The following is a 27,366-nucleotide window of genomic DNA, read 5'->3' as shown; positions in this document are numbered from 1 at the left end:
GCCTATTTTAAAATCTGTAGCTACTCTGTCAAGCACCAACGTGCTATTGTTTTGCTGCCGCCATTAATATCAGCTCTCCGCTGATTGGCTGACACACTTTGAGTTGAAGTATTTCATTGGTCGGCTTTGGTTTTGTATGAAGTCAACCACACAATTGGTCTAAGCAAGTGTTAGGATGAGGCCTTTAAAGTCCCGCCTACTCTCACTCTGATTGGCCAAGAGGCCAGCCTACAGCGGGTTGACCCACTAGTGATTGGCGAAACACACGTCAGTCACGAGCCCATACGAGCCATTGGCTGTTGTTGGGGGGGAGGGGGAGGAGCAGGGAGACAGGCAGGCCGGCGGCGGCACAGCCCGTGAACACACACCGAGGGAATGTTTTTATCGGCGGAGCCGCGGCCGCTTCACGCTCCGGAGATTCAACTTCACACCTCCACGCGCACAACCGTGAGTAAGAGCCGTGGTTGTTGCTATTTCCCACGTGAACAGTCTGCTAACGTTATATTGTTGTCCGAGAAATCAGCTGTTTGGCCAGAGAAATCAGCTGTTTGCTCAGATCACGGTGAAGAGCACACACTGGGAAGGTTGTCTTGTGAAGAAAGTGTTGTGTGTGTGTGTGTGTGTGTGTGTTTGTGGTGTGTGTTGGTTTGTGTGTGTTTTTGTGTGTGTGTGTTGGTGTGTGTGTGTGTGTGTGTGTGCATGCTGCTGCAGATCAGCGATTATGAACACCGTACCTACTCTGTGACTGAGATCAGCAGAGCTCTTTACTTCCCACCATGTGCAGAAATCATCTGTCGAGCCCTGAGCCACGCGCTGCTAACCTTGCTGCCTTTCCCATCAGATCGGTTACCATTTGGACCAAATCTTTGTAGGTTTATGCATAATTAATGTCTAGTCATATCCATGGGCTTTTAGTGAAGCAGTTGTATCAGGTGAGCTGAGTCATAGCAAGACAGCCTTTGTTTGTTTGTGTCTGTTGCTTCCTTTGACACACACACACACCACACACACACACACACACACACACACCACACACACACACACCACACACTTGTTTATCTAGTTGATGCTGGCTGAGATGTTCCTTTTTTTTTAGGGAAAAATGGTCATTGTGGATCATAACTTCTTATTCTATGCTTGGTTATGTAATAGTAGATGTGTTCTGTCTGTATGCAGCTCAATGTTACCTGGTTGGGTCGTTTTGAAGAATGTGTGTGTGGTGTGTGTGTGGTGTGTGTGTTGTGTGTGTGTGTGTGTGTGTTGTGTGTGTGTGCTGTAAGTTGTCTTTTATTTAAAGTAAGTCCATAGATAGATAGATAGATAGATAGATAGATAGATAGATAGATAGATAGATATTTATTGATCCCAAAAAATGGGAAATTACAGTGTTACAGCAGCACACAAAATATACATACATACAATATACATAGTAGTCTGATACTGTAATAATGAATAATGCTAGGCCTTTATGCAGCTGGCACTAGAGCACGACCGATATATCGGAGGGCCGATATTAGGGACCGATATATATAAGGCATTTTCCGAACTATAGGCATTTATAATGGCCAATGAAAAATATAAAATAAAAACGGACGGTCAACCATGTTGTGAGCGTTGGTGTTGCGTAGTCTGTCCACCAGAGGACGCTCTACAGCGTCCCTGTTGGCAACACTGATTATTATTTTTTTTGTTAATGTGTTTTTGTTCAAAAGGACTTTAAGTTTCATGCCTTAAGTTTGTATTTTTATCCATTTGATTAATCAGAACTTTATATTTTCATGTTCCTTTGTTCTGTTGTGACAATAAAACAAATTATTCTCATATGATTCTGGTAAGAACTCATCACTAAGAACAAATAACTTTGGGTGGGTGGGTGTTAAGGTGAGTCAAGTTTATGTTTTGTTACACATTTCTGGATGTTTTGAAAAAATATATATACCGGCCGATCTATCAGATTTTTAAATAACCAAATATTTGTATCGGTATCAGCCTTAAAAATCCTCTATCGGTCGGGCTCTGGCTGAAACCCTAACCCGGGACGCTGTGAAGCTTGCACCTACGGGAGAGTCAGCCTGTACCCGACTCTTCCGCTGATTTAATACAAAGTACAGGTAGGCAGGTGTGGGCATGTCCTTGCAACAGTGTACCTCGTTACTTATGGAGTATACTCACAGGGCAAAACCAAATACTTCCAACAATATTGTCCCCGCCGGTTTACTTAGTCAGCATCATTGCTGCTGACAGCAGCTAGGGGTTAGCCAGGAAAACAAGCCAACGATGTTGCCCTTTCCATTGGCTTCTATTGTGTATAGCAGGGGTCTTCAACAGGGGGTACGCGACCCCTAGGGGGCAATTTTTTTCCACTAATTGAAATGTCTTTAAATACACATTAACATGAATTCAACATACTGTAGTAAACAGATAAATGGAGGCAGAAGATGTCTTTCAGTCATCAATGCACACATGGCACTATAGGACCAGTTTGATATAACACAATTTTATACAATAGATATAATTAAGGGGTCCCCGCTCCATCTCGCCATCAGTTTGGGGGTCCTTGGCCTGGAAAACGTTGAAGACCCTTGGTGTATAGCAGTGGTTCCCAAACTTTTTCAACTCAAGACCCTAAATTTACGGAACAAAACCATGAATTTAAATTTATACGAAGTATATTTATTCCATTATAAAAGTAAACAAAAAAGAGAAAAGGTCTCTGTTCTCCTTTCTGTGTCTCACCCCTTTCTCAACTCATTTTCTTATCCCCTCCCATCATCCCTCAGTACCGACACCAACATTGTTTTATATAATGCTGACTTGAATTTAATGAGACGTATGTGTCTGGTTGAAGATATCAACCAGCTGATCTAGTCTAGGTTCGGTTTTTTTAAAGTGCCATTCTGAGGTCATGCTGAGCATTTAGTCTGTTCTCTGCCAATTGGCGACCAGATAAAACGGGTCCGCGACCCATTTTTGGGGCCCGACCCTAAGTTTGGGAAACATTGGTGTATATCATCCTTCTTCTTCTTCTTCTTCTTCTTCTTCTTCTTCTTCTTCACTCTCGGTTGTCTGTTTTCTTCGCGTTTGGCGCCAGCTGCCTGATGAACGTCACCACTGGCTCTCCACGTAACCGTCTGGGAAGTGACATGGACTTTGTCCCAGGGAGACACATTTGGAGTGCATGGTTCAGCGGCCCGTGGCCCACGTGAGAACGTGCACGGCAGATAGTGCTGTTTCTTTCCAGTTCTTATTTAGAATATTCATCGACAGTCCTACTGTGAATGGGGCCTGGCTGAATGTGAGGAAACTTATGTGATAACGTAGTTGAATTCTGCAACAATAATTAAAAAAAAGAAAAGAAAAAACAACTCATTGTGCAGCCCTAGTTTGAGATAACGTAAGTACAGAACTCAACAAAGTATAAGCTATAAAACATACAGTAGGTGTTGTCGTTTTTAGACATTTCAAGGACCTGGACTATCATGCAGGCATTATGAAACATTATATTCAGTAAGCCTCAATAAACCAAGGCGAGGAAATAGAGGACGAGTGGGGGGTACATCTTATCTTCTGCAACCAAAACAAATTATTATTGGTATTTGCTTTATTGAATGTGTGTAGAAGTGACCAGAACCTGGAACTCATGTCTCAACCCACTGAAACCCTTCTGCTGAACTGGAAGCAGATTTCCAGTTTTTCTTATCCACACGTTGGTAACCCTCCTGTTGTCCTCGGGTCAAATTTGACCCACTTCCAACCAGTTTCTATATCAGAAATGTGTTTTTATTTTGCAACCAAATAGTCAAAAGAAATAACATGGATGGTTCCATACGACGCTCTTCACAAGTAATTTAAATGACCAGTTCACTACTTTCATTGAATCTGGTTGTTTCATTCAATTTTTGTATTTGAAAATGGTAAAAGAACGCTGAAAAAAGTGACAAATATGTCAAAAAAGCTTCAAAAACGTTGGAAAAGTGGCTAAGAACGGCAAAAAAAAGTGGAGTTAAAAAAAGCAACGAAAGTGTTGGAAAAAGCCAACAAAAAAAAAAAAGTTTTCATTTTAAATTTTGAAGCAAAAAAACAAATAGTTGCATGGTCGACGGGGAAGACAACGCAAGGGTTAAAAAAAATGAACAGCACACAATTCTCTACGTTGGGAACTATCTTATTAAATAACATCTCTTGTGTTGACGTTCAACACACGGCCATTCATTTTCTGCCCACTCACACAACACACAACACAACCACACACACACACACAACACACACACACCACACACACACACACACACACACACACACACACACACTCTGAGTGGCCAGGGGCAACAGGTCCAGTGGTGCAGCTTTGCTAGCCTACTGACAGCCTCAGTCTATTCAGCAGCTTTGTTGATATTCCACTGGCGAGAGTGCTACTGCCCGACAGCAGCCAAAAGCGAGCGGACTGCCAAGTCACACAGAAAGTGTTTTTTACGTCCGTCACTTGTGTGTCCCCGTGGACAGATCCGCTTTCATTTAATTAAAACTGGTGTTGCAGTAGCAGGTACACTTGTAAAACCATCCACTACGCACAGCGGAGCGACAAATTTAGTACGTTGCTGTAGGATTGGATAGAGCTACAGATTTGAAAATCACTCGCAACTTGTATGTGTGTGTATATGTATTTGTATGTGTATGTATATATGTAGGTGTGTATAGAGTGTATATATGTGTGTGTATACAGTATATATGTCCTGTATGTGTGTCAGAATCACACTTCCATGACATAACTACACTGTGTGTGTGTGTGTGTGTGTGTGTGTGTGTGTGTGTGTGTGTGTGTGTGTGTGTGTGTGTGTGTGTGTGTGTGTGTGTGGTGTGTGTGTGTGGTGTGGTGTGCGTGTGGTGTTATGTGGGTATACAGTCTATATATGTGTGTGTGTGTGTGTGTGTGTGTATATATAGTGTATATGTACTGTATGTGTGAGTATATATATGTATGAATGTGTGTGTGTCAGATTCACACTTCTATGACATAATTACACAGTTTGCCTGTGTGTGTGTGTGTGTGTGTGTGTGGGGGGGGCGCAGCTAACTGTGTGAAATGTGCTCATGCTTCTCATCTTTTGTTCAGCCACATTTTTCTTGTCAAGCCTGCATTGTGATCTGTGCAACACACACACACACACACACACACACACTAAACACCCCATGACTCATCTGTTGTGGCTCTGGTCTAAAAACTGCATGTCAGCAAATGCACACACACACACACACACACGCACACACACACACACCACACACACACACACACACACACACACACACACACACATAAAAAAGCAGCGTTGAAGCTGCTGAAACAGCATTTCTTCTAATCGGTGGTGTGTTGTTAAAGACTCGTATCCATTGGCCTATAGTTTCTTTATTGTTCATGTGAGATAATGCTGGTTCACTTTAGCTGCTATCGTCGCTTAAAACTGTTTTCTTGATATTTGCCCTTTTAGTTTTAAGATAAGATGACAAAAAAAAAACTTGAATTGCCCCACAGTGGGGAAATTGCTATTTGCAACAGCAAAGATGAGAGCAAAGATTGATAAGTGTATGGAGATAGATAAGTGTACAAAATATAGCAAACAGTATTATACAATAAATTACACATGAATTATTAAATTGCACTTTGAAAATTGCCCAATTGAAAAATGATGCACAGATGTAATGATAATGGACCGCAGAGCATTTATTTATCCCGCCAGGGGACATTTTTACATTTTCACTCTCTTTGTACAGTAACACACACTCCGTACTGGGGTCTGTTAGGGGGCTTGAACCCAATGAACCGAAGTCCCTACGGACCACTGGCGTAGTGAGCCAACAATGGGCCCCTTAAGCAGGATTATCAAGGCGGGCCCCCTTACCGCAGCACGTGATGATGGGGCAGTGTCCACGAGTAGGCTACCATGAATAGGACAGGACAGGATCCTAGAGACATAGCATGTGAGATGAGATGACAAAATCAGGAGTAGGAACACACATTGAGATTGTTGCGGCCCAAAATGCCCTAAAAAATTACAATAAAAGTTTTTTTTTTTTAGTTCTTTAAAAATTAAAAGGAAACTAATAATAACAAGGAATATTACCATTAATTAATTACTCTGGGTTGAGTGTTAGGAACCTTACCAAAAAGGCTCAGAATGCTGCAAATGTTGATATAGTGTGAAAATAACTGGATTTTTAGAGCAAAAATTATAATTTATTGAAAGAATCAAATATGAACATATCTACGATATATGAACAGTTTTATGGGACTTGCACTTACAATATTGAGCGTAGTTGTCCTCAATTTAGGTCATCCTGTACGTAGGGTGACCACCTGCTAATAAGCCCAAGGGGGGACAAGTGGTAAGTTTCTGAGGGACAATGTGGGACACTGCCTGGCGAAGCGGTGCCCCCCACGGGCAGGCTCACTAATACTGGTTTACCCATTTCTAGCACCTTGCATAGTATATTAATAATGCCCTATGCCCCTGAACATGTGTAACTGCTGATGTAAGCTCATGAATAGAACCAATGTGTATTTTTTTCTAAATAAAGATTAATATTTTGAAATCTCATACAATTATAATATAATTGACAGATGCACTTCCACTTACGATTTACTTTAGCTATTTAATTTTATATTTCCTTACAATTTATCACTTTAAATACATTATAAATAAAATTATAGGACTAACAGGAATTGTAGTTGCTCAACACCACAGAAACAGTTTAAACAAAAGAGTCTTCCCACTCTTCCTTGTACCCACCTTCTCTTTCTAACTGATGGGGGGGGGGACGGCTCAGACTGCTCAGACTCGGGCTCTTTCTCCATTTTTTGAATTGGAAAGCGCGTTCCTAAAAGTCCCTTCCCAGTGTCTGGTATGCACGTGCCTGCGCTGTCATGACAACGAATCGGAGGGATTTTAACTATTTGTCTGATTTAAAGACATATTCTGTACATTCTGGCTGATAGTGACGTTTAGAAGTCAGAGAGACTAAATCCGTTCAGATCACAGATCATCTCCAGTTGTTGTTAATTAAAATCAGATCATCAGATCGCATGTAGAGCACTTTGAGAGCTACAATTAAAACTAGAGACTGTTCCAGCTGATATGTGGGTCTGATTATATTTTATTAAATCGGAATCGTACCACAGTGTTAAAGTCACTTCCTGTTCTGGAATCGGCTGGAAACTGCCCGACTTTACCGCAGCTTTTAGTGTCCCCCCCCACCACCCCCCGGCTGCTGCCGCCTGCTCTCGTCTACTTTACAGGCGCAGTTCATGTCCAACGAGCCTAATGTTCGTTGGCTGCCTCGGGCTCCAAGATATAGAGCGACCAACTTTTTTTTTTGAGCAAGCATTGATTATGCGTGACACGGTCTCAATTTGCGGGACGCGTGAATTGGGCTTCAAACGCTGTGCGCGCACGCGCTACGCGGGACGGGTGGTCACCCTACCTGTACGTCTCATCTTACGTCTCATCTGCTGTGTGTGTGTGTGTGGTGTGTGTGTGTGTGTGTGTGTGTGTGTGTGGTGTGTGGTGTGTGTGTGTGTGTGTGGTGTGTGTGTGTGTGTGGTGTGTGTGTGTGTGTGTGTGTGTGTGTGTGTGTGTGTGTGTGTGTGGTGTGTGTGTGTGTGTGTGTGTGTGTGTGTGTGACCGGCGCAGCAGCCCCCCGCTGAAGAGCCGTCAGGATTGGAATAGCAGCCGCTTCATTACTTGTGATAGATGAACAGATATTAAAATGTACTTAGTTCTTATTCTTCTAAAATACAGCAAAATGCTTGTTGAATTTAAACCCCCCCCCAAAAAACTAAAATAATTCTAACATTCTTTTATTGAACAAATTGAACATTGAATTGACAATAACAGGCACCACTACAGGAGAATGACAGTTCCACTTTGAGTGGAGATTTCTACCGATATTTTCTTTCATCTAACATAAAAAATCTCGTAAAAAAACTATTGTCTATTGCGATATGTATATTGCGGCAGTTGATATCGCAATGCATACTGCTGATTCAACAATGTCATTTATTCTCCTGTTCCTGTTCTTGTCGTCATTGAGCAGTAGGAGGGATCGTTCCGACAGACCCCCCTGGAGGTGCCAAGCGAAGCCGCCATGTCGGTAACCGTTCACGAGAACCGCAAATCCCGCACCAGCACGGGCTCCATGAACATCTCGCTGTTCCACAAGCCTTCCCATCCCGACAGTGTCCTGACCCACCTGAACACATTGAGGAAACAGTGCATGTTCACCGATGTCACGCTGTGGGCCGGAGACCGCTCTTTCCAATGCCACAGGTAAAAAAAAAAAAACACGCTGGCAAAAGTTGTGCATTTCACTCTTAACTTTGAACAGACACTGCAGCGACTGAGAACAGCCGGCCAGGAACTTCTCCCAAGACACTCGGTACATTTGTTTTTTGCTTTTTGTTCGCTTTCTATTTTTTTAGATTATTTTTGGGGGATTTTCCATTGGGCCTTTAAATTTTGACGGGACAGTTAGGTGAGAAGGGGAGAGAGAGACATGCAGGAAATCGTCACAGGTTGGATTCGAACCCTGGACCTCTGAGTCGAGGCCTGAACCTCGAAGTGCTGCAGCCAACCTGGCCATCGGGATGGTTCCTATAAAAATGTATTCATTTACAATTGCTAATTACCTAACCTAATCCAAGTATTCCAATATTAAAGTAATGTAACCACCTCAATACAAATAAAGACAAGAGAGACAAAATAAACGTCAATAGGACGGCTTTTACGTATTAAAACTTAATACACACTTAGCCCAGTGTATCTTTTTTTTAAAGAAAAATATGTTTTTTAATGAATTAATGTGAATTTATTGTATGAATCTAATTTTTGAAATTATTTATGAATCTATTTTTTTACTTAATTTATCCGTAATCCCACCACGCCTTTTTTTTTTACTTTTAATGGAATACAATAATTTGTATGATGTACCACCCTCCATCTATTCCGTCCCTCATGCCTTTGGACCCGGGACCTGGGACCTGGGCCCTGTGGTTGTGTCTTGCAGGGCTGTCTTGGCGGCGTGCAGTCGTTATTTCGAGGCCATGTTCAGCGGCGGGCTGCGAGAAAGTCTGGACAGTGACGTCAACTTCAGAGACAGTATCCACCCCGAGGTACTTCTCATCTTACTAAGGACTATCATTCTGTACTACGTGCCCTCTTTTTCTTTTCTGCCTTTCATTTTTTGACAGAACAGCTAGGTGAGAAAGGGCAGAGAGAGGGAAAAGGGGACAATAGTGTTGGATTTTTTTTAAGGCATATTATTATAGAATTTAGAGGGATGAGATAAAATGAGGGGGAGCGAGAGATGTGGAATGACATTAACTAGGTTCGTTGTCGTTAATGGTCGCTGCCGTCTCCGCAAGGCCGCTGTCACTCCCCGATGTGAGTCGAGTGCAGGTTGGGGCGCGCATGCTCAGATTTAAACGGTTTACGGCAAAACGTGTCATACTGAAATGTGTGAAATCCATGAAATAATACAGTTTTCTCATTATAAACAATAACAGAAGATGAAAATCATTTCAAAAGCGTTGTAGCAATCTATGGTTGATTGATCGCTAACGTTAGCTTAAAACGCCATTCACGTGACAGCCTTTGTTGTGTTTGATGCTAACTTGTAGCTAAGCTAGCAGTCATTTAAAAAATGTTTTTGCTATCTATGGTTGTTTGGTTGCTAACGTTACCTCTAAACACCATTCCAGTGACAGCCTTTGTTGTGTTTGATTCCTAGCATGTAGCTAAGCTATTAGTCATTTCAAAAACGTTTTAGCTATCTATGGTTGTTTGGTTGCTAACGTTAGCTCAAAACGCCATTCCAGTAACAGTTTGGGTTTGATTGCTAGCATGGAGCTAAGCTATCAGTCATTTCAAAAATATTTTAGCTATCTATGGTTGTTTGATTGCTAACGTTAGCTCAAAGTTTCAGTGACAGCCTTTGTTGTGTCTGATGCTAACTTGTATCCAGCAGTGAACCAACTTTATTAACTAGGTCAATTTTTACTGTCTTGACATTACAGAAATCTCTCGTTAGCATCTTTTATGCTTCTTGTCGCAAAGTGAGGCATGCATGACTCAAATCTGCACTCGACTCACATCGGGCAGTGACACCACCAGGGCGCCACTCCATGCTGGGTTTTTGGGGACTGGAGTGATATTTGAAAGTGTGATATTTGAATTTTTGAAATGACTTTGAAATTATCACTCCTGTTGTCCTCAGGTCAAATTTGGCCCATTTTCAAAAGGTTTCTATATCAGAAAATTGGGTTTCTTTCAACCAAATTTTCAAAAAGAAATAATGAGGATGGTTCCCTACAACACTCATAACAAGTAAAATAAACTACACTACACTACTTTCGTTACATTTGGTTTAAATCAATTTTATAGCATTGGGAAAAATTATAAAAGAATGCTAAAGAAAGTAGAAAAAAATATCAGAAAAAGCTTTAAAAAAAAAAAGCACACAAAAAATGGATAAAAACATCAGGAAAAGGGACAAAAACCTAAGGAAAGTGACAAAAAGACAACCAAATAGTTTTAATTTTAAATTCATACCCAGAAAAACAAAAGCTGATTTTTTTTTTCCAGAGCACCTGTCTCCAGAGTAGATGATCTGCTGAATGTTTGACAGTTTATTCTCTTCTCTCTTAGAACCAATCTGCAAATCAAGTTGGATTTTAGTCTATACCCTCGCTTTGCTGTCTTGTTGCTTCTCTCTCTCTCTCTCTCTCTCTCTCTATGTGTATCTCTCTCCATCATTTCTTCCGCAGGATGAATCAGAGCTCTAGTTAACTTCTCTACAGATTGTTTATGCATCACCATAATTTCACCACTCATGTCTTTTCTTGGTTGGAAAAGCTGTGAGCCACTAAGGTGTGATGTGGTCCGATAACTTCTCATATGAGCTAAGTTGTTGTTGAGGCATCCAGGAGCCTTCTGATTGGTCGTCGTGTACAGTTGCATGCTATAATCTCAGTGGTTAACTGTAATTCTCTGCTCTTCCAGGTCTTGGAGCTTCTGCTGGACTTTGCCTATTCTTCTCGAGTCATCATAAATGAGGAGAATGCTGAGTCGTTGTTAGAGGCGGGCGACATGTTGCAGTTTCATGACATTCGGGACGCAGCGGCAGAGTTTTTAGAAAAGAACCTGCACTCCTCCAACTGCCTGGGGATGATGCTGTTGTCAGACGCTCATCAGTGTAAAAGGCTGTACGAGCTGTCGTGGAGGATGTGTCTGCTACACTATAACACGGTAAATACAAGTGTCCAAATCTACTGTTACTAGTTTCACTTTATGAGTTTTCTTTATTGAGTCCCCCCAGCCTGCCTATGGTCCCCCAGTGGCTAGAAATGGTGATCGGTGCAAACCGAGCCCTGGGTATCCTGCTCCTCCTCTGAGAAAATGAAAGCTCAGATGGGCCGATGTGGAATCTTGCCCCTTATGAGGTCTCTGCTTTGTCTGCCCAGAGAATTTGACCCACTCATGAGAGAGAGAGAGAGAGAGAGAGAGAGAGAGAGAGAGAGACATCATGGATTTCAAACCCCCACCCCCACTCCCTTCCTAAAAGAAATGACACATACTAAGGAAAGCTCATTGTGAGACTGGCTCTAGTGGCTGTTATTCTGCACCAAGGCTGAATTTTGGGAAACACACTTCAGATAATGGTATTAGGGGACCACTACGGTCTATATAAAAGAGACTTCAGATACAGTATTAGGGGACCACTAAGGTCTATATAAAAGAGTCTTCAGATACAGTATAGGGGACCACTAAGGTCTATATAAAAGAGACTTCAGATACAGTATTAGGGGACCACTAAGGTCTAAAATGCTGCCTTATTGACTTTAGAGGTTTTTGTTGGTCAATGGCGTGATCACATCCCGCTGAATCAAGTTAGCAATACGCCCAGAATGCACCTGAACACACGTCCCTGTAAGACCAGCACACCCATAGGCGCAGGTGTTTTAGATATTTTAAGATGTCGAACGGTGTGACAGTTACTGAGGTGTCGTATCGCTCTCGTTTGGTTGAGGGCTAACTCCTTTTATACCTTCCCCTCAGTAACCCCCGTCCCTACTATGCCCGCTTCTGCCGTATAATAACACCCGTTACTATCAGCGGGGCGGATGGTTAGGCCTATATTAAAAGGAGTTACTTTGATACTTCCCTGATTGTATAAATGCTAGATTTGCGATCCACACACAGTGATTCGCTAATTTAACTTTTTTTTTTTTTTAAATGAATTAGTAATTATTACTTTTAGTTATAATTAGTTTTAGTTCTTTTTACTTAGAGACACACACACCCTTGCTAAGTTTAAAGGGCCCCCGCCCGGATCAGGGAAACCGGAGGCGAGGCAAGAGGCCTTTTCAGATTTTTACCCCAGACGTCCCCCACTAACGGGCTCTTGTCCCCCTGTATATTTTAAGCACTGCCCGAGGGGATCTTTACAACCAATGATTTTTCTTTAGTACTCACGGTTAGGAACCGTTCCTCCCAGGGTCACCGGAGGTCCCCTCCTTCTCAAGGACGCCCGCTAGCCTTCGTTGGTCGCCGGTCCGAGAGAGGCTAAGTGCTCGGTGGCTCTGACCGGCAGAGCGGATGGGGAATGCACTCCCACTAGGAGATAACAGGAGGTCTGACTGTCAATGTCGATCCCCGCCGGGCTGCAACTCGCCCAGGTGGTTAAAGAGGAGTCTTAACTGCCCTCATGAGAGGGAAACTTCTACCCTCGGAAAGCTGAGGTGTGAGAGAGAGAAATTAAATGACTAAAATCAAGGAATACAAGTCTTTTGGTCCCCTAGCTCACAACAAGCTCAGGTGGTTTTATTATTTAGTGAATAATCAAAAAACAAGTACAAAAAACAGAAATATTCCCTTCCCTTTCTGCCCTAAAAGCAAAGAGTATCAAAATCAGAGACTAGATAAAACCCGATAAGTGGGTATGCTTTCGCTGAAGAAAGTGGCCACATCAACTCATATTTATACTAAAAGTCAAGGCTAAAAACCCCCTCCCTTTTGTAAAACAGGGTAATTCCACCACTACGTTATCACACAGGTGGCCACAGCAGATGACCAGTTCAGACCAGTTCCACTTGTTACAGTAAGTGACCCTTAGCACACTTAAAAGTGTGACAAAGGTCACACCTAACGAATATAAGTTTTTTAGTTTTAGCTGTTTCTAATATTTAGTTCATACTTTCATCAAAACAATATAATTAATGGGTTACATGGCACACTTTAAGTAGTATATATATTTCAACTGTGAATTATATAAAAAAACACATGTATTTTAGGTGAGAGTTATACATCAAGCAAACACATATATTTTGCTGTGAGTTATATTTCAAGCAGTACATATATTTTTAGCTTTAGCTTTGTGTTTCTTGGGTTTTCAACTGAACCTCCGTTCAACAAAGACGGTCTTAAACATGCATCTTAACATCTTAAGGCACTTGCGTTGGGCTTTGCGCTGCGCCAGATGCAAGACAGGGCCCATAGTATTGTCCATGTCATCCATATATTTCTGTAGGCACTGAATGGGCCGCCACGGCCCACTGTGATAGGCTGACTTACTTCCTCAATGTTTCATTGGAACAAACAGAAGGAACATCAGAGTCACCTGACCTTTTACCATAGCTAGATGATGACATTTTAAAGGCCCACTACACTTTACTTTACTTGCATTTTTTGAAATATGTCAGGTCTGTGTGTGTGTGTGTGTGTGTTATGTGGTGAATGTGAAGATGAACTGCTACCTCCTCTGTCAGCTCTAGCCACTGGAAAGAAATAAGAGGAGAAATCAGACCAATCACAACAGCTGGTCAGTCTGACGTCATGTTGCCTGAGCTCATTACTATTCATGAACTGGGTAAAGGATGCTGACAGCCAGGCTCTTATTGGATAGCTGTTAGCCAATCATAGTAGAGCAGCTTAGCTCGTTGACTATTAATGAGAACTGGCACAAATGGAGCTGAGTCTTCCTGCAGGCTTTCTATACCACGCTAGAATGGCTTGAAACAAGGTAACCAAGGCATTTTTTCCACAAAAATTGTTACAGAGTCCATGGTAGATCTTCAGACATTACCACAAAGTCATGAAATACATGTGGCAGGGCACCTTTAAAGCAACGTGTGTTTCTGTATATTATATCCTACACAGTATATATTTGTTTTTCACCTTTTTATTTATCCAGGGGTGGAGTACACTGAGAGCAATGCTCTCTTTTTCAGTAGCGCCCTGATTACATTGGAAGCTGCCCAGTAGCACCACAGTCTGCAGCATATGAAATCTAAATCTTCCAAGATGATTAAATTAAAGTTGGCCGGTGACTCCCTCTTCATCTCCCTGTCGTCCCTCAAGCAGAGATGGCAGCTGAAATATAGATATCCTGCAGATATTTTACGAGAAGATAAATGTGAAGCCGATAATTTAATTTACGGGTTTGATGTACAATGCATGTAATCAAAGTGTGTGTGTGTGTGTGTGTGTGTGTGTGTGTGTGTGTGTGTGTGTGTGCGTGCGTGCGTGCGTGTGTGTGTGTCCTTTTAGGTAAGAGAGTCGGAGGACTTCTATAGTCTGTCTAAAGATAAACTGCTGGAGCTGATTCTCAGCGATGAGCTGGAAATAGAAGATGAACAGGTTAGTGATGCTCTCTTTCCCTTTCCTGTGAATTTCTTTCCTCCTTTCTCACTCCATCTTCTCTCTTCTTTAAAAACTGGCTAGGCTTCATGACTCTATCATATGATGGGTTCACCCATTATTCTTGAAAACCAGTAAGCAATAGCCATAATAGCAGACTGTAAATGCTTCTTTTTGAATGCTAGATTGTTCTCCTGACTTGCGGCAGGTTGTGTTCACCTCTGTGATGCGGTGGGTCCGATACGACCTGGAGGCTCGGCGTCAGCACTTAGCCGAGCTGCTGCGGGGCATCCGGCTGGCTCTGCTGCCGTCCGACTGCCTGCTGGAGGCCGTGGCCTGCGAAGAGCTGCTCATGGCTGACAAGAGGAGCAGGTAGGCCGCTCTGCTGTCTCTTCAATTCCACTGTCTCCTGTCCAAGATTAGAAAATATAAAGTATTTAAAATCCCTGAAAATATAGTAGTGTATAAACTTTACATTTTTCTTTTTTGGGAGGTAACGTGTGTGTGTGTGTGTGTGTGTGTGTGTGTGTGTGTGTGTGTGTGTGTGTGTGTGTGTGTGTGTGTGTGTGTGTGTGTGTGTGTGTGTGTGTGTGTGTGTGGTGTGTGTGTGTGTGTGTGTGTGTGTGTGTGTGTGTGTGTGTGTGTGTGTGTAACAAGCATAGCAATGTGCATAAGCCGAGGCACATTTTACTAATGTGCTGTTAAAATAACAATGACATGCTGCGCTTTTGACTTTAGATGTTTTTGTCGGTCAATGGCACGATCACTTCCCGCTGCCTCAAGATAAAATGAAATTTAGCGTGCATAACTTTTTCTTTTGATGACTCAAATATATGCTGTACAGTAATGTATTTATGGTTAAATCACTTACAAGAACTCAACATTGTTGACAAGAGAACAGATTCTTCATAGATCTAGCGTCACAATCTTGCTCTCAAAGTCCAGATTGATGCGTTAAACTTGTATGTATGTACAAAATTGTCTTCTGGGGGATCATGCCCCCAGACACCACTAGAGGATAGGGGTCTGTCGTATCCTTCTCACCTTTTCCACCCCTGACCAGTTTGCTTTAAAGGAGAATTGTGAGAATAATGCCTCTTAGCAGCTGTGGCTGTTCATAGACAGTTAGGCCACTCTTTTATAGGCACTTCATGTTTGAACTCTCCTCTGCAGGTCAATAGTTGAAGAGGCAATGCAGTGTAAGAAGAAGATCCTCCAGAATGACGGCGTAGTGACTAGTCCCTGTGCCCGGCCGCGTAAGGCAGGGCACACGCTACTTATACTGGGAGGCCAGACCTTCATGTGTGACAAGATCTACCAGGTAAAAGACAAACACTCAGGCCTTTCTACTTGGATGAGCTGTTGTCACGTGTGACAAGATTCTGCATGTGTGAAAGTAAAAGGTGTCCTGTTGGACTAAACTACATGATATCTGGGAATCTTGATCCGAAATGATGGAGGAGACTGCACACATGACGAGTCCAATAAATTTAGATTAAATGCAGCTTAAGTCAATAATTGAACAAGGAAGATAACCATAGGTGTACACACACACACACCACACAACACACACACACACAAGTGTGTACCCAAAGTGTCACTCTGAACATCAGAATAACTAGTCTTTTATGCTTTTCTTCTTGTCCTCACTCATGTCAGTTTATCTATTTTTGTGGTAAGGTGTTACCTTCAAACCCCTCCTTAATTGTAAGTCCCTTCTAATAGATCAACACATTCCAATCTATTCCCAACTGTGGAATTGAGTTACCTCAAACTAATCCTTCTGTGGAAGATCCTTAAAATAGATGAAATACAGTTGAAAACCTACATGCTTAAATATTCCACCTATCACTACATATTCATTCACTTTGTTATACAAGTATCCACAGGCCTACATCTCTTCAGTGCTTTAAATTGGTAGTTCAGTCCTTCAAGAAAAAGTTTCTTTGTGATTGTTGCGGGTAAAAATCCTTCATTATGCGGTACAGTTTCTTAAAAAAATGCGTTGGAATATGCGGGATATTTATGCAATTTTATGCAATGAAATTGCGGGAACTTGCAAAATTTGCGGTTTGATGAAAAAGTGACTGTTTGTTTATCTTGTCGCGTAAAACGTCACTTCATAACGTTCCAATGGCAACTGCGGAAATGGGTGCTCTTTGTGTTAAGTAAACGCAACCTTTTTCAACTTTCAGCTAAGATATAATTACATATGTGACTTTTTTGCAATGAAAACGCGGGGGTTATGAAATCATCCAAGCCCTGCGTTGTTTTGCGCGGAAATCGCCAATTCATGCAGTGAAAGTGCGGTGTATTTAAGAAAAATGCAGCCGCTGCATAAATATGCGGACTTTGGCTGATTATCCATTTACTGATCCTATAATCACTGTTGTTGAACCGTTTTAGGTTGATCATAAAGCCAAGGAGATCATACCTAAGGCCGAGCTGCCCAGCCCCAGGAAGGAGTTCAGTGCATGTGCCATTGGATGTAAGGTTTACGTCACAGGAGGAAGAGGATCAGAGAACGGAGTCTCTAAAGACGTCTGGATCTATGACACTGTGCATGAAGAGTGGTATAAAGGAGCACCAATGCTAATAGCCAGGTGAGTTACAGATGTTAACCCTCATGTTGTCCTCAAATTGTCCAATGTTGTTTTTAACTACCCAAAATAACATGATTGATTCCACACAACGCTCTTTGGCAAATACAAATCTCTACTTTCATTAATTTTCGGGTGTCTTATTCAATTTTATAGCATTTAAAAAAAATTGGTTTTGAAATAGTAATAGTTAACCCGTTAATCCATTCTGTGATTATCCATCAACATACATTTCTTCAACTAATTTCTGCTTTATTAACTCAAACATTAGGTATAATTTCCTATAAATGAGGTTTATTGACCATAAATTCCAAAAAATAACTGTAAAACTAAAGTCAATAAGTTAGTGTTACGTAGTGTTGAAAACGTCAAAAAAAGTGACAAACATCAGAAAAAATGGGCCAAAAATTTAAGAAAAAGTTATAAACATTGATAAAAAAAGCCTCAACAAAAGTGTTGATTGCACAAGGGGTTAAAGTAAACCAAAAACTGAATAAAAGCATATCAAAGTATTCCATCTCCAATGAGCGTTGGTCAGACTGCTGCTGGGTGCTGTCGTTTGAGCCAACATGGATGGGGGTGGGTGTTTGAGCAGAGACCGGATCTGACGCAACAATTTTAACACATGCTAATGACTGCAGTTTTGATTGTATATGTCCTAATATGGAATCACCGACCGTCAGAGTTGTGGGGGCTTGCGGCGAACAGATCACAGCGTAGGTGATATGGAGAAAATCAAAGAACCCGATTTTTGTGACCAAATGCCTTGATAGTGATAATGTGGTAATATTGTACGGCTGACAATTGGTGCTTTCACAAAATATGCACACAATGAGATTTTTTGATAAATAAAGGCAAGTAATAGAACAGCTAGAACAGTCTGTTGTGTTTAGAAAATGACATCACTTTACTGTAATGCAGTTTTCAAAACCAGGAAAAGACAACACTTATGTCATATCAGGATATTACAGTGTCCAAAATTTAAGACGATATCTAGTGTCATATATATTTATTGATACAATATTGATTTTATGCCCAGCACTACCAGGGACACATTATCACTTTATAAGGTTTAGAGTGTAATCATATCTGAAAATGTCTTTCTTTGACCCTAAAACTTTTAACCTTAACACCTGGCAACTGTGCAGAATGCATGCCAAGTGTGAAGTAGTTTGGATGAATGGTTCTGCAAGGACACACACACACACACACACACACACACACACACACAGGCACAATTATTAGGGATGGCTATCGAACCAGTACTACACTGGTACTGGTTTGTGGCTGGTCTGTACCAAAGAATCGATAAGCTCCTGTTATTGGTTGTTATGTAACCGTTCTAAGCGCGTGGGAATGATTTTAAACCAAAATCTGTTATGGATAACTAATAAGTGCAAATGAGTGCCATACCACGGCAGTGAGGGTAAGAGAGCGAGACGTGTGTACCGGTGAGTATTGTGGGTGGGTGTGGGTGGGTGGGTGTATGTGTGGAATATTAGGCAGTAAGGTTCTAGCTGTAAACATAGTGCAGTGCGCGTACAGATTTGACTATTTGTGGGTGAATAATACATTCTTCAACTCCTCAAGACCCGAGCCGAGTTCCACCTGCTAATAAACGGAGAGTAGTATCGATAAGAGCATTGATAAGTAACGTTAACGATAAAATCCACTGATTTCCCTTTGACAGCGGCTGCAGTTTGTCTGGTCAGACACGCTGTATCAAAGGACTGACCGTTCCAACATATTGACCGGCTGCGGTCTGAGTGGTACCTCGGCCATATCAGGGTTGACCACACTATAAGATGCTTGGAATGAAAGATTAATAACAGTAAGCCCATACACACATAATGTGGGGATTGTCCTCTCCAGGTTTGGCCATGGTTCAGCTGAGTTGGAGAACAGTCTCTACGTTGTTGGGGGTCATACAGCCATAGCGGGAGTTTTTCCTGCCTCTCCATCTGTCTCCCTAAAACAGGTACTGACTTCTCTATGTGAAAAGTTTTAGGATTTAAATTTTGCGTTTTGTATTTATGACTATGAAAACTTGTTGTATGTTTGTTTGAAATCCACTATTTCCCCAGGTGGAGCGGTACGACCCTCTCAGTAATAAGTGGACTATGATGGCCCCTCTAAGAGACGGAGTCAGTAATGCAGCCGTGGTCAGTGCCAAACTCAAACTCTTTGTTTTTGGAGGGACCACCATACATCGAGACAAGGCCTCCAAGGTTGGTGGAGTAGTACATTAACCTTCCTCACAACACAGCTCACCACATTCCACTATTCAAATCAGCTATATATCAAAATACTACTGAAAATGGACTGTATCATTTAATCAGAATCAGAAATATTTTACTGCTCCCCGAAGGGGAAATTTTGTGTTACAGTTCCAAGAGTATATAAATATCAGAGTAGAAATAAAAGGAGTGTGGATATGTACACTATTTACATAGTTAAATGAATTTTTATGATACAGTATTTATATAATTAAGGGATTGTAATGGTGAACATGTAATAATGAATAAATAGTAGCAGCAGAGGATTGCACTCATTTTAAGTTGGTGTTATTGCACAAAACAGTTAATATTGTCCAGTTTCAAACTCACTGTCTGTGTGTCAGACACTTAGATGGAGGAATTATAGAGGTTGACATTTAGCATTATATAAGTAAGGACCATTTGTTGTTAAGGCAAGGCAAGGCAGCTTTATTTGTAGAGCACATTTCAGCAACAGGGCAATTCAAAGTGCTTTACACAAAATCAGTTAAACAGATAAAACACAAGTAAAAACAGTTAAAAATCATAAGCATTAAAAACCGGTAAAACACATGAATAGACAGTTAAAAAATAGACACATAAAACACAATAATAATAAAAAAAAGAATCAAAGTTACAGTGCAGCATAAGAGTGTTAAGTGTTCTTTACTCCACTTGTTTGTGTGTTTGCATTAACTGCATAATGTAAGACATATACAGACCAAAATAAAGTGTAACGTGAAAAGAGTCAGCGATCGTACAGCTTACAGCTGTCCAACCTTCTATTTCTTCTATATCTAGGTCCAGTGCTATGATCCTGTGGGTAACCGCTGGGATATTGCGGCTGAATGCCCCCAGCCTTGGCGCTATACAGCGGCTGCTGTCCTAGGGAGCCAGATCTTCATCATGGGCGGCGACACTGAATTCACTGCTGCCTCTGCTTATCGCTTTGACTGTGAAACCAATCAGTGGTCGCGGGTAGGCGACATGACGTCCAAACGGATGAGCTGCCACGCCGTGGCCTCAGGAAACAAGCTGTACGTGGTTGGGGGTTATTTTGGGACGCAGCGTTGTAAAACGTTGGACTGTTACGACCCTACGTCAGATAGTTGGAACTCCATCACCACGGTGCCTTATTCACTGATCCCCACCGCCTTCGTCAGCACATGGAAACACCTTCCTGCATAACTGGGGGACCCCAGGACCCAGCCATTCCAGGTACATCTGTGCTATATCTCACAACATCCCAATACCTTCGAACATTTAATACAAACGGACAGGCATAATAGATAGATATACATAAAGTGACCCACTTGTCACTTGATTTATTACCTCAGTAAACATTTTCATAAAGAGTTTATGGTCTTGATCGCTACTTTTAAGTCTTCTGCAACACAGAATGATGATTAATGATTTTACATTTTTTAATGATTTATTAATGATGAATTATGGTTTTGTTGATTTTAAAATCTGCGATAAAGCAGGGGGTGTTTGTAGGGCGTGGCTATGATGTGATTGCCAGTGAAAGTTACATAACGTGTTACATAACCCTCTCGTCTAAAATCGTCACATCCGCAGGCAGACGATGTGGGTTATGGAGCATATTTAATGCTACATAATAGTCGGCAAACTCAACGACTTCACACATACAGTCTATGGTCATGATTAGCGCTAAAATTAAGATGGCCGTCCAAGTCAGTCTTCTCGTCTCTCTCATCATCACCTATTGGTGTGTTGCAATAATCCAAAATGATATCCATCCAAATTGTTGTTTGCCGTGGAAAACTACAAGTCTATACCAATCATTTGACATTTAAATTCATGTAGACATTGTATTCAATTTGAGACTGTAATCCGTAGTAATAATTTAATCAGAAAATACATGAAAAAAAACCTGCTCAAAATCAACTGTTTCCTGTAAAAAAGTGTTTCTACTAAAACGGCATGTTGACAGAACGCGTCACAAATGTGTTGGGGGGGGGGCTAACGGAGAGGCGGCTGGATTGGTCTGCGTCTCCACAGCAGTTAACCAATGTCAAAACCTTCTCCTCTGTCCAAAAACGTCCTCATTTCTCCTGACCCTGTCTTGTTTGAGCTGTGATGTAAGACTTAGTGGTGGATCATACAGGAATCTAGGAGCACTTCCAGCACTCAGAGCTGCATCACCAGCCCCCATGGGACTCCACTTAGCCTGGCTAATTGGGAATTGACTGCTTAGTGGGTTAGGGTTAGGCCTAGCTTTGTTTTTATGGTTATGATTTATTCATCCCATCACAACAGGACATGAGGCCAAGACTTAATGACCCATTTTGCTCATACTATTGTTATGATTCATTCATTTGAACACCAGGGATGAGAGTGATCCACACACATTCCTTCAACAGAAGCACAGCGGACTGTCTGAATCAGTCTGGTCTCTCTCAACATGTCTCACTATAGATGACTCATTATGGCCAATCAGGAGATAATGCTGGGACGTTTCTAATTAAAGACAAGGTTTGTTCACCATCTGTGGCTAAACTATTAGATCTGTCATGTCCACATGAAACAAAAGCATTTAGTCTGTCTTTATCAGGCTCCAGCATGACCAGTTAAACGCTCACCGTTAGCTTGAATATTTAGATCAAAGGTCCCATGAAATGATGCTCTTTGGATGCTTTTATATAGACCTTAGTGGTCCCCTAATACTGTATCTGAAGTCTCTTTTATATAGACCTTAGTGGTCCCCTAATACTGTATCTAAAATCTCTTTTATATAGACCTTAGTGGTCCCCTAATACTGTATCTGAAGTCTCTTTTATATAGACCTTAGTGGTCCCCTAATACTGTATCTGAAGTCTCTTTTATATAGACCTTAGTGGTCCCTAATACTGTATTGAAGTCTCTTTTATATAGACCTTAGTGGTCCCTAATACTGTATCTGAAGTCTCTTTATATAGGCCTTAGTGGTCCCCTAATACTGTATCTGAAGTCTCTTTTATATAGACCTTAGGGGTCCCCTATACTGTATCTGAAGTCTCTTTTATATAGACCTTAGTGGTCCCCTAATACTGTATCTGAAGTCTCTTTTATATAGACCTTAGTGGTCCCCTAATACTGTATCTGAAGTCTCTTTTATATAGACCTTAGTGGTCCCCTAATACTGTATCTGAAGTCTCTTTTATATAGACCTTAGTTGGGGGGGGGCAGAGCAGGATACCCAGGGCTCGGGTTACACCTATCTCCATTTCTAGCCATTGGGGGACCATAGGCAGGCTGGGGGAAATCCTATTAATGTTAAAAAACCTCATAAAGTGACATTTTCATGCCATGGGACATTTTTAAGGCAGAAGGTAGTTTAGTAACATATTAATCTCTGTGCATTAAACCTATCAGCATAAAACACAACAGACACTTAAAGCTCAGTGTCAGCAAAGTTCTCTGATGTACTGACATCAGACCAGCTTTTTCCCCCGGAGCTCGCTGCACTCAGCACTGGTAAACTGTCTGGAAAGATTAGCTTCTGACGCCGAAAGCTAAAAGCTTAATGTTATTCCTGCTAAAACTTCAGCCCTTCTAAAAGTAGTGTGATGAATGCATTCACATGTAACTGACCAAAAGTAAGAACTTTTCCTTCTAAAGTCCTACTCAAGTAAGAGTATGCTGCAATTAAAGTACTCTGACAAGTACAATTTACTCAAAGAACGTGAGTACATGTAAATGACAATTTTAGGGTTTAGAACTACTTTTTCAGGCAGGAGCTGATGGTGTTCTCACACACACACACACACCACACACACACACACACACACACACACCACACACACACACACACACACACACACACCCACACACACACACACTCCTTCAGATTCAGTTTTACAGCAGATTAGTCTTGTCACAGCAGAGTGGGATATTTTACAAATGAAGAGGGAACCATAGTATTAGACAGTAACGGTGCTAATTTAGGTTTTTTTCAGACTAATAGCCGATTCTCGTTAGCCTATCATTAACTGTTAACCTAAAAGCAGGCAACTGAGTCCTAGTTCAGCTGTCCGGGTTCTCCAACATACAGTAGTCTTGGGGTTCTGCAGACAGCCGAAGCCTCCAAAAGTTGTCGAGGCCCAGAGACACTGAACTGCAGGTTTTTTCACACCTGGATCCCTCATTCAGATTGTAATAAGGTTGAAAATCTAGACAAACGGATAATGTGGGTCGACAGAGGTTCCACAGGAGCGTTGCGTTTATGCTTCGCTCCAAGGGAACTGCCTGCCTGCCTGCCTGTCTGTCTGTCTGTCTGTCTGTCTGTCTGCCTGCCTGCCTGCCTGTCTGTCTGTCCATCTGTCTGTCTGTCCATCTGTCTGTCTGTCTGTCTGCCTGTCTAACTTCTACATATACACCCCCTAATTTAGCCAAGCCCATTTCACAGCACAAACTCCCACTTGCTTAGCTGTGGGCTGTGCAGTAATTAGCCCAAATAATTAAACACCAAAAAGCTTTAAACCACTTACCGGGCAGGGCATCAACCGGTTTATGTGGGTCTGTAACGTTGGAGATGATTGTGTACTCATATTTTGCTCTGATGCTAGTGTCTTCACACAGATTTACTGTATTTTTCGTGATGGGAAAATAAATTAGCCTTTAGTGGGCACACTCATGCATGTTTGAGTCATTGTAGGGATTAAACACGTCAGGATTATATTACTGAGAGAGAAAATCTTTTAATACCTAGTGGAAGTGTCAGCCTTTGAGGAGGAAGAGAAGAGAGAGGAAGCAAATATGGGGAAGTGTATGCAATTTAAATAAGTCCACTTTCTGCATGATCCTATGAAACAACAACCGTAGATATAGATTATTAAAAACAAATTTTACACTGTGGAAAATCAGTACTGGAATGGGCCTTCCTTTAAAACCCATTCCAGCTGTTAGCTCCATGGTAATAACATTATCTAGTTAAGTAGCAGGTGCCATGGATGTTTTACATGTTTTAATGATGTTTGAGACTTTTGACGACATTTGGAACATGTTGACTCCAAATTCAAATTTATTTACTTCAAATAAAATGTTATGAATGGAGCTCCACTTCTTCTTCTTATTCGTTTACAGTTGAAATGAAATTGATATTTTAATTGTTTTTTTGTCACAAGCTTTTTGTCTACACACACACGTTAAGACTGATACACACATGCGGTCCTCATGTTTCTCTTCTCTCCCTCCTGTCTTTGTCAGGTGTTGACTGAGGAGGACTCAGCCTGGAGGACAAGCTGAGACTGGATGGAATCTCCACACAGGACCGATCCTTCCACAACACGCTGCACCTCCCAGACTCAGCCGGTCCTGAGCCCACAGCACAGCAGCCGGGTCTTAACACACTCAGAGACCCCCTCTCCATGCCGCGCTTCCTGATGGACAGACACTTTGATCAACCTGACTGATGAACGCATTGGAGCACTCATACAGACTGTGTGTGTGTGTGTGTGTGTGTGTGTTGTGTGTTGGTGGTGGTGTGTGTGTGTGTGGTGTGGTGTTGTTGTGTGTGTGTGTGTGTGTGTGTGTGTGTGGTGTGTGTTTGGTGTGTGTGTGTGTGTGGTGTGTGTTACAGTGTAAAGATGTAAGTGACTAGAGCTCGCACTGCACACACTCACTAATTATTATCGCTCTGCACCAATACAGTGTTAAGGGGGGTGGGGTGGGGGGCCTCTTCATCTACATTAAGAATAGTCTGAGAGGTTTACATTTACCAGTACACTACATCAGGTAACACCAAGACAATATCTGGCTTCTCAGTGTTCGATTGGAAACATTCTTCTTTCACATGGGACGTGGATTATCAATATTCTCAGTGGATGTCATGGGTAACTTCAGGTTTCATTTTTTTTACATCGAAGGCTCTGCAGTTGCATCAGAGACTAAAGTAAAGTCATTAAAACATTAAAAAGAAGTTAAAAACGATTAAAAAAATTATAAACAGATGAAATACGAGAATAATATTTACAGTGCAGAACGAAAGGCAACGTAAAAGAACTGTGGGTCTACTGGCAACAGAGCAAACGGCACACTATAATATTAGACTTATACAGAGAAAATAATAATCCAGGAGAACAGCAACACAGCTGCCAGATGCACTGTGGGAACGTATGAATGCATAGGTCTTTTATAATCTCACTGTATAAAGGAAAGTGGCAGCAATCCCGGCTCCAAACAGAACAGTGTACCCAGTCTCTTTTAGTCTTCTACAATCCTGTTCTTAGTTATTGTTATGCATAAACAGACAGGTTTTCGGATAAGCGTTTAGACATGCCTGCCCCCCCCCTTCCGTCTCACCACGGTCTTCTCTGGTGTGGACGGGGATGCCATCTTCCGTGAAAACGGTGATTTCTCCTGGTAAAAAGTAAACCAGCGTCACGAGAGAGAAAACCCTGAAGTTACCCTAAATCCTACATGTACTCCAACCCACAGTGTCTACATATGGCGTTTTTCCATTACGTGGTACCTGCTCGAATCGAACTGCTTAAACACAGCGGGTTTGTTCAGGACCCCCCCCCCTCCAACCCCTCCCTCGGTGATGACTCAGTGAATGGGGACCATTCTCTCCGACCAATCAGTTAGGGGTTGGAATCCCCAGACGCCTCCCGATACTTACGCCACGATATTATTGCGATTTTAAAAATATTGCAATATTCTGCAATTTATGACCTTTTTTCCAACTTTTAATTTTTCCCAATATCAAATGAAAAGGAAACTTTGTCAATATCTGTTTTATCTAAAAAGAAACATTTTGTTGTTGTTCATATCCCGTCAGTGTTATTGCTGCGAAATGCGACAAACTGACCAACAACTGAGGTGGTACTGAAAGAAAGGACCTTTTAGCAGGCACCTGGGACTTTTTTTCGTAATGGAAAACCAAAAAGGCGAGTAGAGGAGGTTACCACGCAGTAGAAAAAACGCCAACAGTCTTTTAACTTAGTGGTGTCCTTGTGTCTCACGTGGCGACGCAGTAACAGTGTGAAATCCCAGTGATTCTTACTTTTGCCTTTCTCGAGCGCCAGACAGCCCTTCGCTGAGCTCTAAAGCATCATATTCCAATCGTTTCCGTCGATGCGTTTATGTCCAAAGGTGACACAGGAAACTCATTTGGGAGCATGATCTGTGGATTTAATTCCAATGCACATTTCATATGACCGTTGAACATCTTTGCAAGTTGCACATGCACTCCATTGCTTTTCCAGTAGCATGTTTTAGAGTTGAAGGACCACGTGAAAGAGAAGTGACGCGCCAGGGAGGAGACATCACGCTATTTGTGTACTTTATAGGACAAATATGAGAAGCACAGAACAGCCTTGTGTCCGGCGTCCCGCAGAAACCACCACTGCCAAAAAAAAAGACGTTTGAAGCCGAAGCTGAAGCCCTTAATGTTTCTGTAACTCCTATGCACTTTTGATGTTGATCAATGCATTCACTAGCGGTAGTATGACTTTGTGAGATATGGTTTACATGCTGGGAGATAACACCAGCTGTCACAATATGAAAACACTGCACCAAATGGATAAAAACGGGACTTCTGCAGGACACAAAATATTGGGGCTGATATGTTGTATTGTCTCTGTGATACAGTATTTGCTGGTGTCGTCCAACTGTGGAGACTCTCTGTGACTTTCATTTGACTGGAGGTGGATTTTAGCTACTGCACAGAAGTGAAAAGAAAATACTTTTTACCTGTTTTTAGAATTTGAAGAAGTAAGAAGGAAAGTGTTTTTGAGGATTTTTAAATGATGATACACGAAAATGTGAGATACTGTATGTTTTTACCGGGGAAAATAAATGGACTCACTTTTGAAAACTCTG

General features: G+C 41.7%; 1 protein-coding gene across 2 annotated transcripts; it reads left to right on the top strand.

Moving 5' to 3' along the window:
• Positions 1-294: 294 nt before the first annotated feature.
• enc2 (ectodermal-neural cortex 2) lies at positions 295-27,366 on the top strand. Of its 2 annotated transcripts, none has more exons than XM_032524335.1 (12): positions 295-447; positions 8,089-8,321; positions 9,058-9,163; positions 11,052-11,297; positions 14,598-14,687; positions 14,896-15,059; positions 15,861-16,008; positions 17,094-17,290; positions 19,160-19,265; positions 19,372-19,515; positions 20,344-20,760; positions 24,751-27,366. In XM_032524335.1, exons 2-11 carry the CDS (start codon positions 8,140-8,142, stop codon positions 20,728-20,730), a joined length of 1,770 nt encoding a protein of 589 aa, XP_032380226.1. In that variant the 5' UTR covers positions 295-447; positions 8,089-8,139; the 3' UTR covers positions 20,731-20,760; positions 24,751-27,366. The 2 variants fall into 2 exon arrangements, with proteins under 2 accessions (XP_032380226.1, XP_032380225.1); XM_032524334.1 differs by having other exon boundaries at positions 19,372-19,527.

The sequence above is a fragment of the Etheostoma spectabile genome, chromosome 8 (genome assembly GCF_008692095.1).
Source record: "Etheostoma spectabile isolate EspeVRDwgs_2016 chromosome 8, UIUC_Espe_1.0, whole genome shotgun sequence".
Taxonomy (NCBI): domain Eukaryota; kingdom Metazoa; phylum Chordata; class Actinopteri; order Perciformes; family Percidae; genus Etheostoma; species Etheostoma spectabile.
Note: the sequence above shows the minus strand (reverse complement) of the source record. Positions and strands in the feature narration are given on the sequence as shown.

What these genes read in the sequence shown, in the direction of transcription:
- enc2 (XM_032524334.1), top strand. Translation starts at nt 8,140, where the DNA reads ATGTCGGTAACCGTTCACGAGAACCGCAAATCCCGCACCAGCACGGGC. An exon ending in GTCTGCTACACTATAACACG is followed by an intron (nt 11,298 to 14,597) that starts GTAAATACAAGT and finishes GTGTCCTTTTAG; the next exon opens with GTAAGAGAGTCGGAGGACTT. An exon ending in TGGAAATAGAAGATGAACAG is followed by an intron (nt 14,688 to 14,895) that starts GTTAGTGATGCT and finishes GACTTGCGGCAG; the next exon opens with GTTGTGTTCACCTCTGTGAT.